This window comes from Candidozyma haemuli, assembly GCF_002926055.2.
Source record: "Candidozyma haemuli strain B11899 chromosome Unknown A_2014730914, whole genome shotgun sequence".
Taxonomy (NCBI): Eukaryota; Fungi; Ascomycota; class Pichiomycetes; order Serinales; family Metschnikowiaceae; genus Candidozyma; species Candidozyma haemuli.
The window spans coordinates 1,599,018-1,613,798 of NW_020289906.1; the positions used below are offsets into that span (position 1 = coordinate 1,599,018).

General features: G+C 46.5%; 4 protein-coding genes across 4 annotated transcripts; 2 read left to right on the top strand and 2 right to left on the bottom strand. All coding sequences in view use genetic code 12, as the record gives it.

The window, feature by feature from the left end:
* Nucleotides 1-1,455: 1,455 nt before the first annotated feature.
* On the bottom strand, nt 1,456-3,591 carry STE11 (mitogen-activated protein kinase kinase kinase; the record flags this gene model as incomplete). Its single annotated transcript, XM_025484435.1, has 1 exon — nt 1,456-3,591. One exon carries the CDS (start codon nt 3,589-3,591, stop codon nt 1,456-1,458), a length of 2,136 nt encoding a protein of 711 aa, XP_025342650.1.
* Nucleotides 3,592-4,653: 1,062 nt separating this feature from the next.
* On the bottom strand, nt 4,654-6,705 carry CXQ85_000700 (phosphoprotein phosphatase; the record flags this gene model as incomplete). Its single annotated transcript, XM_025484436.1, has 1 exon — nt 4,654-6,705. The coding sequence occupies one exon, from the start codon at nt 6,703-6,705 to the stop codon at nt 4,654-4,656; it is 2,052 nt and encodes a 683-aa protein (XP_025342651.1).
* Nucleotides 6,706-8,675: 1,970 nt separating this feature from the next.
* Nucleotides 8,676-10,031, top strand: HRT2 (putative methyltransferase; the record flags this gene model as incomplete). The annotated part of the gene is made up of 1 exon (XM_025484437.1): nt 8,676-10,031. One exon carries the CDS (start codon nt 8,676-8,678, stop codon nt 10,029-10,031), a length of 1,356 nt encoding a protein of 451 aa, XP_025342652.1.
* Nucleotides 10,032-13,044: 3,013 nt separating this feature from the next.
* Nucleotides 13,045-14,586, top strand: STE50 (Ste50p; the record flags this gene model as incomplete). Its single annotated transcript, XM_025484438.1, has 1 exon — nt 13,045-14,586. One exon carries the CDS (start codon nt 13,045-13,047, stop codon nt 14,584-14,586), a length of 1,542 nt encoding a protein of 513 aa, XP_025342653.1.
* Nucleotides 14,587-14,781: the final 195 nt, after the last annotated feature.

Genomic DNA, 14,781 nt, shown 5'->3' on the forward strand with positions numbered 1-14,781 from the left:
TGATGAAAGAGAAGAAGAAGGGCAGATTTAGTGCGAGAGGTGTTTTTGGTGGTCTTATGTGCAAGAAACCATGAAATTAGCTGTATAATTCATAAAAAAAAGCTATCCCCAGGTTTTTCGCAGTATGTGCGAGGAAAGTATGGGGAAAAAGCAGGCTTGGACAGTTACCACGAAGCGAGAGGAGAAGGATAAGGAAAGGTCACGAAGAGAAGGGAGGTGGAGGGGAGGCAAAAAAGAAGGTGCATGGGTTTTTGTGACGTCATAAGGGGGAAGGAAAAAGAGAGAAGAGAAGGTGATTTGAAGGTTTTGGGTTGGCTGATGAAAAACGTGGCTGGCAGAAATGGCAAGAAAAAAAGGTGGAGTGACTGGGGCAGTGGTTGAGGCGAGGGAAAGGCGAGGGAGGAAGAGGGAGGAATTGGCGGCAGGGGAATGGAGGAAATGGGACAAAATGGCTGCGAAAAAAAGGGCCAGGGGGGCACTTGGGATGAGGAATTGAGGGTTAGAGATTGTTTCTGAGAGGTGTATCTTAGGAATAGAGAGATGGGTTAACGGAATAACAGGTTTTTGCATTGTCTCAACGGAATAACAGGATTTTTGGATGCAGCGTTGGTGTATTGTGTGTTCTGTGGGTGGTGAGGGCAGCTGGGGTCTGGTGAGGAAGGCCCCCCAGTGGGCTAACTGTAGGTGTAGTATTTTTATCGGGGGAGGTGAATTGGGGGAATCGGGAATCGGGTGGAGCGATTTGGATTAAAAAGATTGTTGTTTTTTGTTGTTTTCAATGGCAGGTTCTGGTGAAGTGGATGGTGGTTTTTGGCTGGTCTCGGTGAGTAGAGGTTAGACAGTTGGCGAGGGAGGCCAGTGGAAGTGTAAACATAGAGCTTCTTTTTTTTATCTTTCTCTTTTGAAGAAAGCTCTTTCATGGCTTCTGTCTTCGCTTTGTAAATGGACATTTTTAGGTTTTGGAGTTCTCTAGCTGCCGTTACATGGATCAGTGGTGAATGTGGTGTCTGGGTACTCTTTGATGGCCAGCGTGAAGTTACAGTATTAAAGTTAGTAATGACAGTAAGCCTGTAAGAATTTAGTAGTTGGAAGACGTGAATTTTGATCGCTTGAATTGTTGTCTTAAGGTATCGTTGATGGTCATTGAACCATAGACCACCACTACAAACCACCATCATCATGACTTGATACCATACTATTTACCTAACCACTATGAAATCAACTTATTTCAGCTTCGAATCTTCCCAGGTTCGTATACTTGCTGTGGCTAGTTTAGGGTTAACTGGAATACCTAGCTATGTCTCAAAGCGAACCTCCAAAACCATGAAGAATGATAAAACCATAAATTATCTCTTCTTGGCTCTAAAATATCAAATATCCCTAAATTTCCAACGCAATAACTTCCTACAAAAGGTTCATCTCTCATATAATACACGCTACTCATAATACACTATATCAATCGCTTGGGCCCAGGTGTGATAAAATCAACGGGCTCAAGAAAGCCTCTCCCAATAGCTGCGTTGCAGTGGGTCGCTTGTCGTAATCTATCTCGAACGTTCTGGTTAAAAAGTCTTTTCCCTCGGCAGTACACCATTCGGGCACTTGAGGTTGGGTATGAGTACCAATCTTAAAGATGGCTTGCATTTGACTGAAGCTGGGGAACGGATGCTTTCCGGTAAACATCTCTACTACCAAACAGCCAACCGACCAAATGTCAGCTTTCTTTGTGTAAGCAGTCTGCTTGACCACTTCTGGAGCCATCCAGTAGACAGAGCCTTGTAAGGAAGCCCTACGGGCTTGTTTGTTACCTTCTCTATCTTCAGATGAGTCCACTTTTTTGGAAATACCAAAATCACTGATTTTGACGGTTCCTTTAATGTCAATAAGAATATTTGCACCTTTGATGTCTCTGTGGATGATGTCCACGCTGTGAAGGTATGTGAGTCCGACAAGCACTTGTCTGACGAAGTTACGAATCAAAGGTTCTTCGAACGGTCCATACAGCTGTAACATCAGCTGTACACTTCCTCCTGGCACGTATTCCAAGAAGATATTGAGGAAACTGCCTTCGGACGATGAGCCAAAGTAACGAACAATATTTTCATGGTTGAGTTCCTTTAGCAAGGCCATTTCGTGGTGCAACGCTTCTATCATCGACCTTTGCAGGTCATTGTGTCTTGCAGCACCTGTCGGTATAGGCACTTGTTTGACAGCCATGAGTTCACCGGTAACAGGATCCATGCCCAATACAACAGTACCAAAGGATCCAGCACCGATACGAGCACCCTGGACCCATTTTCTACCAGGAATAAATGGTTGAATATCCTCACCATCCGCACTCAACTCGCCATAATAGTCTAGACAATCATCGGCATTATCGTCATCTGAATCAATACTAAAGAGCTCAATTCTCGAGTACCGGTTGTTATTGGTGGTATACAGCGCAGCCACAGAAAAGCGGTGTTTGCTCATCTCCGTCCGGTGAGACACCTCCAGCTGGCCATCGTCCACAGAGGCCAGCTCTGGTTTACTGACTAGGGAAATTGTATCTTGAGGGTTTGTAGCTTCGTCAATGACACTGACGTTGTGCACCATCATGTCGCCTATCGTTTTGTGGTTACGAGGTCTGCGTTCAGAAGATGCCATTGAAACACCGCCCAGCTTCCCCAGGAAGATCAGCAGCGTTGTGGGAACACGAAACCTTCTCAGTAGACGCATACTGTAACGTACCGAGTTACGAACTGTAGTTTCCAACTCTTGCTGAGGCGCTTGTGGGAAGTACTCGCCCAAATTGGACGAAATCAACTCAGAAGGAGGACGCTGGCCAAAGAAGTTACGCATCTGAGGCGTCTGGGGTTTCCTACCGGCCATTCTTTGTAGAATTCGAAGCGACTGTTCTGCCGCCGTAGGCGAAGGCTGCTCGCCCTTCGGCGTAAGCATAATCCGATGCTTTTCCATTCTATCTGGAGCAAAACAGATTGTCACGAACTCCACATCGTACAAACTCGATATCTTAGCACCTCCAGGCCCCGTCGTGTGAATATACGTATCGTAATCGGTATCTCTGCCCTTGACGCCGAGTTTTTTAAGCGCCTTCCGCTTGATCAGCTGGGTATTGAAGCATCCCTCGATGTTCACCTTCTTCATGGACCCGTCTGGCAAGATGAACGTAACTGTCCTAGCAGAAGCGTCCCGATCCGAGCCCGACCGCAGTCTCTGAAGCGACCTGCTCCCGTTAGCCACAAACGTCGAATCGTCACTTTCAGCAGGCACCACGCCATTAAACGTCTTTCCAGCACCACCAGTAGCCCCAGCACCGCCAGTCTGCGCCCACTGCAGCGAAAGCTCCAGCTGAACCTGTCTTTGCACGTCTTCAATGCCCACACTCGTCTTCAACCTCTGCATGTTGAGCGCCAGAATGGCCACCTCAAGTCGTAGTCTATCGCCAACCTTGTGGATGCCCATTTCCTTCAAGGCAGCGGTGTCTAGTTCAGGCACCAAGTCTAGAGTAACGCCGTTTTCAATGAACTTGCCCAAGTGCTGCAGGCACTTGTTCTTTAGGAGCCACAGCTGGAGATCGGTATACTCCATTGGGAACGAAATATGGAAGGTTTTTGTTTAAGAAAAAAGAAGGTGGGTGGAAGGGTGAGTAGTTAAAAAGGTGAAGAATTGGTGTAGATATCTTTACGCGCCTAGGCGCCTAGGGCGCAGGCAGAGACCATAACAAAGGAAGATGGAGAGGTGAAGATTCAGGGGGAAAGGGGGGACACAAAAATAATGCACAGATTTTTGGATTTCTGGGTAAGTGATGAATAGGTGATGGAAAGTGGGGGATGTTTGGGGGTTTTGGGGGAAGATTGGGGGAAGTGATGGGGGTTGGTTGTGGCTGGTGCCTGATAGATCAATGGCTGCGAAAGTGAGAAACACGAAGAGGGCTGGATGGTGGTTTCCACATTGAAGTCTTCGGTTGGGAGTTTTGATTTTGTAGGACACCAGCTGGGGGCCGCCTTCGTTTACTGCCTGGTCACTCCTTGGTCACTTTCCACTTCGTGAACTGTCTGTCTGTCTAGACCAGCTGGTGCCTGGCGCCCTGCAGAAATGGGTGCAAAACGTCCTCAGCCAAAGACAGAAGTGACGACAGATCTAGCCAGACCGAAGGGCTCTGGCAGTAAAAGCAATAGAAAAAGCCGAGGACAACTAAAAGGGAAAGCCGAGGATTGCAAGTATCAACGTATAGCCCCTGCTGCTGAGTTCCTCCAACGCAGGTCTCGACCAACGTCCAGCCCCAACGTCCAGCCTCAACGTTCAGCCTCGGCGTCCCAATCTGGCTATTCTAGATCATGGGCCCTGGCCACCGCCAATCTCTGTCAATGTCTTCCTGGCCCGCTCGCCTAGCGTAAACCTTCGCTTATTGTTCGGCAAGCCTGTCCCGAGAATGTCCTTGGTATGTAGCTTGCCATAACCAGGCAAAAGGGCTATCCTGCCGATCAATATTGGGCCTTCCTGACATTGACCTGGGCCCATTAATGTCTCATTCTAAGCCAAGACAAACCCGTGCCTTTGTGTTTCGGTTTCTTGTTTGACTTTGGAATGTAGCCGCATGGAGGATTTTGCAACCATTCTATTTTTTTCGCGAGTTATCAACTCCAAACCTTAGTTCAGAACAACCCCGTTATTCACCATCCGATGCTTGTCAAAGACCTTGTTGGGGTCGTTCTCCGCTCTCTTCCACAGCCTGATACTGCCCTTGTCTTCGTCCAACTCGTACACTCTCAACCGTCTGATGTACCCACCGTAACCGCCATATCCACCTTCTCCAACACCTCCTCCGTAGCAGAGCCACATCTTTGACTCGTAGTCCTCTTCGCCACGGTTCTCTATATCTAATAAACAGTAGTCGTTGCAGTGGTCGTGTCCAACTGCTGCCACTTGCACGTTGGCATTGGCAAAATGTGTCCTCATGCCGCTGTTGTACCTGGGCGCTGCAATGCCTTCAAGCTTTTTACCAACGGTGTCTGAGGAATCAATGTTCTTGAATTCGGGGATGGGGATATGGAAAAACGCCATAGAAAGCCGGTTTTCTTTAACCATTTGCTCAGCCATGCCACCGGCTTCTTGTTCAAGCCACCACATCTGGGAATCCTTAAACCAGTCGTATCCTGGATTAGTCTTGGGCTTCTTGGAGTATGCATGAGAATCGAGAAAGTATAAAGCGGCAGCTACCTTCTTCAGCATCTTGTGTGACGTCACAGAAATACCATAGTTACCGTAACCTTCTACTTCCTTTGGGCCAGGGGTGGCCATCGAATAAGGGAAAGCTGCGGCTGCATACATCAACGACTCTCTGTCGTAAGTCAGTTGGTCGTCATGGTTACCCAATACAAGTCCATATGGGATTTTACGTTTCTCGAAAGGAGCCACAGCTTTGAAAAGGGCCGTCATTGGATCTGGCGCATCGTCTCCAAAAATCTGGTCACCTGTAAGAGCGACAAAATCAGGTTTTTCAAGATCAAGCACTCTGTTGATGAATCTGATAGTACGTGGGTCAGCTTCACAGTCCTCGGCAGACTCTTCTGGGAATGGATCACGACATTTACCCACACCTGTTGAGAAATGAAGGTCGGCCACTTGAAGGATCTTGAACTTACCGTTCTTTTTGAAACGCAACTCGGGAAGTGGTGTCTTCTTGATCATACCTTCTCTGCGGATAGCAATTCTAGGCTCAAGGCCTGGAGCTGCACCAGTATCCAAAAGAGGCTGCTTAATAAGGACAGCGTCTTCAAATGGGACAACGGCATCAGGACCAAAAACAACGTTGATCCATGTAACAGCTTTTTTACCCTGAGGACCATATTTAAGCCAAATACCATTAGAAGATTTCCTCCATTTGGCCTCCTCGAGTTGTTTAGCATTCGGGATCAGGTAAAACCCATCCAATTCATGGTAAGAAGATTTCTTCTCCCTGGTTTCAAGATCCCGTTTAGGTTTCGTACTATCTTTCTCTGATTTGGCCTTGTCAGCCTCTGGATCTTGAGGTTTTTCTTCAGGGCCTTCAACCTTAGCTTCCTTCTCCTTCTCCTGCTCCTTCCCTTGCTCCTTTTCTTGCTTTTCCTTCTCAGTAGACGCCCGAAGGTCTTCAGCCTGGCTCTCCTGTTCCTGCTTCAACTTGGTAATTTCATCAGCATCGACCTTGCCGTCCAAAACCTCATCCTTATTGGCCTCCTCCAACTGTTTCTGGTTCTCTTCATCGAAAACCCTCGATTTGTGAATATCCTTAAGCACTTTTTCAGGTATAAGCGCCTTTTCGTTATGCTTGATCTTCCCATCCTCAACTGGATCACTCACTGCAACGTCCACCACAACGTCGTACTTGGGCTGTTCGCCATTATTGAAAACCGCCAACTTCAACCCCAAATGCTGCTTGTAAAGTAAAGACTTCCCAAGCGAAAGGTCCTTATCCACCACAGACCAGCCTCCATGACCCCGCAAGTCGCCCTGGTACCCTTTGGACTCGTCCTTCACCACACAATCCCTGTTCTTCAAGTTCACTCGAAGACAGTTCTCCACAGACACGTCGATCACGTATGATTGCATGCGAGCCACGCTTTCTTCGCCAAACCTGAAGAGCTGAGGCACCGTCAAGGCAGGTATAGAGATGAGCTTATTCTCCTGGGCCACCAATAGCAAAAGGACAATAACCGACATGAACGACGTCACGTAGATGAGGTTCCTTATCCATCGTTTTGGCAAGGCAACCATGACTGGAAGGGGAATAGCAGAGCTGTTGTCGTTTCTTAAGCGTTGGTGAAATTCCTCAACTGTATTATATGTATATGGCGCGCTCGGTAAGACAAACAGAAACGCCGATAAGCAAGTGGAAGGAAGTAGTATGGAAGAGGAAAGTTGGATTGTCGATTTTCTTGATTTTTTTTATGAACGTTTTTTGCTTTGTACCGTTTTTCCACACCACTTCCAGAGGCGAGGTGCTTTTTGTGTTATCATCTATACCTCGTCTTGGACCCTTGGCAGTACCCTGTGCATGCCCAGATGTCTCAGTGGGGGAGAAGTGAAATTGTGAGGTAAAGGTAAGGAAGTTTAAGGGAGGGCTGTTTTTTAGTAATTCTGAGAATTACTCGGGGAGGTCTCTCAATGAAGTAAAGATGTTTTTCGGTACTTTTGGGTTTCTGGGGTTTAAAGTGGGTTGGTTGCTGCGATGGGCCTCGGCTGGCTGGCTCCAAACTTGTCCGACGCGCCTAACCAACAGCGTCACCAGGGGTACACAAAGCAAGGAAGAGGTGGGAAGAAGTGGAAAGAAGGAAATAGAGTTTGGGAGAGGGTGGGGAGTTTGGCAAATGACGTGGATTCAAAAACAGCTTATTTTGTACTGTTTGGGTAAGATAGGTTGTCTGGAAAGTGGCTGCGAAAAACAGTGCATAGAATACGAGCAGATGAGCCACCGTCAAGTCAGCAGATGGTTGAAAGGAGTAATTAGAGAGCTTGGTGGAATTGGAATTTGAAGGATTTTCAGGTGTTTGGTGGTTTGGTTGGCTAGGAGACGCGTCTTTTGGTGGGGTTTGGAAGTGGAACTGGTACTGGTGGTGGGTAGTAGGAGGAAGGAAGAGGAGATGGAGAATGGTGGTTGAAGGTGGTGTCTGAATTAATTAGAAGCTTTGAGAGAGTAAGGTAGCTTGGCTGGTTGAGATGGAGTGAAAATTATGGAATGATGATAATTAGATAGTGCATTCGTCTGGGTAGTTTATAACTGCTATAGCTGATACTGAGATGGTTCAATGTAGACTATGTTCTAAACAATAAGCATGAATCTTGTTCTTTATTCCCTCTTTTCTTTCTCTTTTCTAATGATTCCTCGCAATGAAATTCCATACAAGTTGGACCCAGGTTGTGAATCAATGTACTTGAAATAGTAGACTGGTAAGAGAAGAACATTCACATACACTCTTTTCTATAAACGTACTTAAACTTCCAAATTCCTAAAACTAGTCCTTTTGAAAACATGGTGAAAATCGTTTTATCCAACATGACCAGTCAAAGTAAACTGAGAAGTGATGGTGTTTTGTTACCATCATTACTCTGCTCTGTGTATTACTCTGTCTATCACTCCGTGTTTATGGGGATATGAATACCTAATTTATATCAACTAGATTTGGAACTTCTATTTTCCACAAGACATCTCCTGTTTCAGTTTCTTCATTTAAGCCACCACCTTTAATAGTACTGTTACATGTCTCCTATATACTCTAATGTCCCCACCAGTGAGACAGACCATTCACATAAAGCCATACTTCAAAACACCCCAAAAGCTTTTTCAGACCCAAAATGGCCTCTAATTCAGCCAAATTCAATATAAAGGAAAAAAAAGAAAGTACTTTTTCGATTCCCCTAAGTATACATGAAACATCACGATATACCACTCATTCCTCGTCTCTCCCCTACACTATAAGCATCCCCAACCACCCAAACACCCCCAAAATCCTCCAAATAAACCCCAAATCACATAAAGATCATCCCAGACTACCAAATCCAATTAACATATAATCCACCCCCTCCAGTCCACTCTCCATTCCATCCACTTGTGGGGCTCGCCTGCATTTACTAACCTGCCATATAGAAAGACAACCCCATTCGCAGCCACATCACCTTTTCCTCAACTAACCATGTCTTTACCTTCCCCATCATATAACGACGATCCAAAGTCTTTTGCTCATCCTACAGTTCACAAAAGATGGCCTGCTATCATTACTTCAGGCATTGAGGATCTTGAAAAGCACGCTAAGCTGAACCCAGACGCTAAGGGCTGCACTGAATTCGTGATTGGTAACCTCCAGGCACTTTTGGAGGATTTCAAGGCCGATAAGCCTGTGAAGGCGTTTAGTGATGAGGACATTAAGCTTAAGCCGGAGCTTGAGGTGTACAATCGTGGTTTGCAGAAGTTTAACGACGAGAAGTTGGTCACATGGCTCACTGGACCATGGTTATACTTGGAGTGTTACTTGTACCAGTTGATCAATGTGTGGTTTCTTAACACCAAGAAGCTTCAGAAATTTGATATTTTTGAGCTGGCCAAGGTTGACGCTTTCAAGCAGTCAGGGTTTGGTGTGATTGAGCTTTGCCAGAGAGTCAAGTTGCTTTCTCAGCAATTGAACGAGAAGGAGGCAGAAGAACAGGCATTGGAGTTGCTTTTCACTGAGTTTATTGATATTTCGCTCTGGGGTAACGCTACAGACTTGTCTTTGCTTGCTGGAAACGTCAGCTTGCAAGATATCAAGAGTCTTCAGGGCGCTGAGGTTCGTAAGAAGAACGAGGAGAAGATCATTGTTAACGATACCCAGAAAGCCTGGAAGCACTATTTAAGCAGCAGTCGTGAAAGAATCGATATTGTTTTGGATAACTCCGGTTTTGAGCTTTTCGCTGACCTTTGTTTGACCTTGTTCTTGCTTGAAGCCAAGTTGGTGAAGAATGTTGTTCTTCACTGCAAGCAGATTCCATGGTTTGTCAGTGACACCATGCCAAAGGATTTCGATCTTCTTCTTGCTCAGCTTGGAGATGAACAGTTCTTTGACGACTTGCGCAGAGACGATTCTGCTAAGGAAGCTGTTACCTTCCTTCTTGAAAAATTGAAGTTCTACGCTGGCAAGAAGCAAATCACGACCCAAGCACACGAGTTCTGGACCTCTTGTGAGAACTACTGGGTCATTCCTCACCAGAAGGACCTCTACGAAGAACTCAAGAAGTCCAACCTTATTATCTTTAAGGGTGACTTGAACTACAGAAAGTTGACCGGAGATTTGCATTGGGACACTACTACCCCTTTCACTAAGGCCATCCAAGACTTGGCCTCTTCTGGTCTCCCAATTTTGCTGTTGCGTACATGTAAGGCAGACGTTGTTGTCGGATTGCCTGCTGGTTTGAACGAGAAGCTTATTGAGGAGTACAAGAGCCAAGGTAACGAGATTGGAGAGTTCTGGACCGCTTCAGGTAAATGGGCCGTGATCAGTTTCAATCAGAGTTAAGGTGTAGCTGGCTAGTCCTGAGATGAGATGTCTCATATTGGTGAAGCAGGTGCCACGATGAATGCTTGAAAATAAGCTGAATAGAGACTGATACAAGAATTATACAAGAATGATACAAGACTTTGGAATGTAGGAGAGGCTCTGGAAAGTGCCAGTGTGGACTTGGAGGTAGTAAACCATGAACTGTCAGTGACATATAGAAGACGCTTCGCTACCCCACAATTCAGCACGTCCAACAACTGCCCTTTACCTCTTCAAAACCGTCAAGAACCGCCTCCACAATTCGAGTCACATCATTAAAAGACATCTCCATTTTCCCTGGACCAATTGCGGTACCTTCCCATGACCTTCCCCTATGTCTCATTTGCCACCATTTGCCACAACAAACACCATCCCGAGCCTCCAGCAACTCCAACGCGTCCTCCCCCAGCTCAATTGCCTCCCCGTAGTCTCCCCAGCCTTCAACCCCTCTCCTAAACCTCCATATCATAAATCATATATTGCCTATATAGCGCAGTTGATCTCGATCTGGATCTTGATCCAGATCACTTCCCAAGGGATCACTCCTGCTTCGAACCCTCAGCAGCAGCAGCTGCTGCCTTTTGCCTCTCCTCAGCCAACTTGGCTTCCCTCTCCTTGGCCTCAGGCTCCACGTCAGGGAACGTTTTAGGGTCAGGCACTGGTTTCTGGTTATGGTCAAGAACCCGATGGTGAGGCTTGTTGATTTTCGACAAAGGCACTTGTTTTCCGCCAAGGTCAATAAGAATATCGTCAGGGTGTTGTTCAGCCATTATAGTTAGGAAAAAATAGATAGATACACAAAGAAGAAGTAGGTGGTATGGAGAGATCATTTTAAACAGGAAACGGGAAATCTGGGGCTAGGAGCGCCTTCCAGGCTTGCTGGGGCTAGAGAAGGTTGCGGTGGCGTGTGCAGGAGGCTAAGGGTAGAAAGGGGCCACCAAAAGGGACAAAAAGGGGCCAAAAGGGGGGAAGGTGAACTGGAAAAGGTATAAATAGGAGTGGATTCCCGCCTGATTTTCAGGGTAATTTTTGTTTTTTATTTCCGTTTGTGGTGGTGGAAATGGCGGGGGGTTTGGTGGAGCTGGTGTGGGCTGGGGAGATCGAGACCTGGGGATGTATTTGGCTGCGAAAAAAACAGCGAGGCAGGGAAGGCAGTGAGCCACTCGCCACAGAATGACCAAACCAAAGGAAAGAATCTCGAGGAAGTGAGATTTGGGGTTTGGAGAAGTGGAATGTATTTTTTAGGTTTTTTGGGTTTTTTTTTGGGTGTTTTTTTCTGGAAATTTGAGTGAGTTTGTGGAGGGCTGTTTCTATGGCTTATGGTCTCTGGCTCTCTCAGTAGCATTGTAGGCATGTCTGGAAGTGCCAATGCTGATGATTCTATTTCTTTTTTTTTTTTTTTAAGTCGTTTTTTCTTATCTAATTACGATTCTCTTAATACCACCACTTTTCTTGGTTTTCTTGGTGGTTCATTAATTGCGTTACCTGATTCAGTATAGGTCTTTGTCTTGGGCCTCGACTTGACACAATGAATGAGTTCAGGATCAGCGCTGGATTGTTTAAATCAAGTGTCAATTACGCTTCCTCTTTGTATAAATAGAAGGGGGTTATGGCTGAAAGGAAGATGCGTTTTGGTTAATGGAAGGGGGGGATTATATGTGAAGCTTCGCTAATTAATGCCATCTGGGGAAGGGGAGTCATCAGAAGAATGGCTGGCTATTTTTAAAGGAGGTGTTAAAATGAAGGCTAAGTCTAGATTAATGGGTTTTGGTCGTTTTAGAACGACAAGATGAATAAGGTTTTGCTGATCATACTGAGAAGTGAAACCAACGGTGGATCATGAGGGTAATTATCTGACTTCTATTAATACCTACTAATAATGCTAAAGGAGGCAAATGAAAGAAGTAAAATGGTCAAGACATACTTTAATTGTACTTCCATACTTTACCTGCAACTCAAAATCTACATCTTTCCAGGATTACATGTCTTCTACTTCCAGCTTATACTAGCCCAGTACCGTCAACCAGCTCCATCATTCAACACCTACTCCCGACAATTCACAGAAACGTGAAACGTCTTGATTACACTGTCTTTTAAAAACAAATAGATAATACGTTTATAACAACCTCCCATAATGCCACCCTTAGATCACACCTGCCAATACCTCTCCCACCGAAACCACTAGTCCCATTGTGTAACCCATCCCACCCAGTCCCCTTCACTCTCGTAAACTCCCACAAATCAAGCCAACAATGAACCACCGTAACAAATAGATTCCCAAAAAGACACCGCCTCTACACACCCACATCAATCCAATCACTGACCCACTCCACGGTTGCACCTTACTGTCTGAACTAATGGCTGCGAAAAACCGTTAGACCACTGTTCAACCCAACAACCACCACTTTCTTAACGACCCTCCAATCCCAAAACTGACATACTATAAATCTCAATAGATTTGCCTCCGGACGTTCCTTCAGAACGTCCCCAAAAATAACCTTTTCACTGACCACCGCCTGGTCTTGGCCAGTCCAGTCCAGCCATCCACCAACCACCCTCTTTTACCCCAAATCTCTTCAATTTCCATTTCTATAAATATACCTAGTCAGCCTCCAGCCTCAGTCCAACCTCAGGCTAGCCTCCATCTGGCCTCCTTCTAAAAACCTTATCTTTCACCGTCCCCCAGAGTCTAGTCTGTCCCAGGCCTGTATGTATCAGGACGGTATGTATCAGAAGCACGAAACTTAGGACAAGTGATCCAGATCCAAGAGTTCGTTGAAGCTATAAAACTGGTGTAAACACAGCCAGGGAAGATAAGTCAGAGGTTTCTGTGGCTGCAAACTACACAATTAACAGGTGGTGGTTTTTAGAGTGTTCTTTATTTTCTTGGTCAGCACCACGCGTCAGATCAACAGTCCCATTCCACATTCCACACCAGCTGCTGCTTTTTAGCCTGGAAACTACCTGACCAAATTACCTTTACTGGATCGTGATGGAATCGTTTCTCCAGTGGGACCCGGCCCAGGTGCTGTCTTACCTTAAGGGCCATATTGGCCATGATGTGAGTGCTACGTTTATTGATAACAACATAGATGGACTGCTTCTTCCGTATATCACCAGTGAACATCTACGTGAATTGGGCATTGAGCCGCTTGCAACGAGACTACGTGTAAAGAGAGCCATTTACGCTCTTATTTCGGGCACAGCGAATGGCAATAGTAGTTCCAGTGGCTCCATTGCTCCTCCTAGTGGCTCATCTAAACCTGGAACTCCAGGTATAACTTCGAATGCTAATACGCCAGGAGCAGCTTCTGGCTCTACCAGCTTCAGTTCTACTCCAACAACGTGCAATTTCGGCCATGCAGCGCTTGTCAATAACCAGGTTTCCTTGGAAGCACTATCGCTCTGCCAGATTCTCGTGCAAGACATCTTTAAACGGACGTCTCAGGCAATGGCGTCAGCGGGGCCACCTGCGCTGACCACTCCAGGTTCAGCAATTCTGAATCCGGGCTCGTACCTTGGCCTGGCCTCGGCTCTGGCTTCTTCTGATGATATCCGTAAACTTAACGAGAACTTTATCAAGCTTAAAGCGGACTTGAACCCGGTGATACGTTACATCAAGGACTCAAAACCGCTTCCTACGCCTACGCTAGACCCTGGGGTCGCTGCTCAACTGCCTACGCTGCTGGTGAATTCAAAGGATCATGAAAACGGCGCCAACACGTCAAATCCTGGTACGGTGGGGCCTAACCATGGGGAATCTCTTACTCCAGATATTATTGCCCCTCCTCATGCTCCAGGCGAAGGTATAACGCATTCTACATCAACCAATTCGGTAAATTCACACCTTCACGATTCTGTCTATGGCCAAAACCCTACCAGTCCTACTCAATCAAGACGTCTTTCGTCAGGATCTATTCTTTCCATGGGAGTGGGCAAAATCACCGATCTTGGAAAACTGTCGCTGTCGCATCGTCTTTTCAGCAAACCACGTTTGGTTGATTCTCGTCTGGCCGCTGGAAGCCCCGCCGACGAAAGACCGCTGCCTCGAGACCTTGACGAACTCAAACGCAACGAATCTGTACTCAAATCCAGAAGAAGCTCCTCGTCAGTCCTCAGCCCCACTAACCATTATTTCCACGGCAACGGCCCCACGCAGTCAGCTAATCACTCCAAAACTCTGCAGCTCAGTCTGCTGAACTTGCTGACATCGGCCCAAGCGCATGGAACACAGCCCCTCAAGCAGCTCAAGGCGTCTTCAGACGATACATGTCTAAAAGTACTCCAGCAGGCGATGAAGAGGCACCACATTCCGAGAAACCACTGGAGCAAGTACGTGTTGGTGATCTGCTACGGCGACAAGGAGAGAATCCTAAAGCTTACTGAGAAACCGGTCATCGTCTTTAAAGAACTCCAGGAACACGGCAAGAACCCTGCCATTATGCTTAGAGAATTGGCCCCTGCAGCGCCCGACGGAAGCGACAAGTACCAGGACTCGCGCATTGGAGACGATATCCCAGGAGGAACCCTCTAGCTGTCCCAAAGAAGCATCACGGCACGGACTGTTTCTTGAAGGCATAAACGCCGACCCCAACCTACTATGTATGATACCCACCAATCCCCCTCGTTTATTTTTGAACCATTGTCATATTAACATAACCAGGCTTATCTCCAGTGCCCCTGCACTGACTATTTGGCTTTACGTGTATGTTGCCTTTTTACTTCTTCC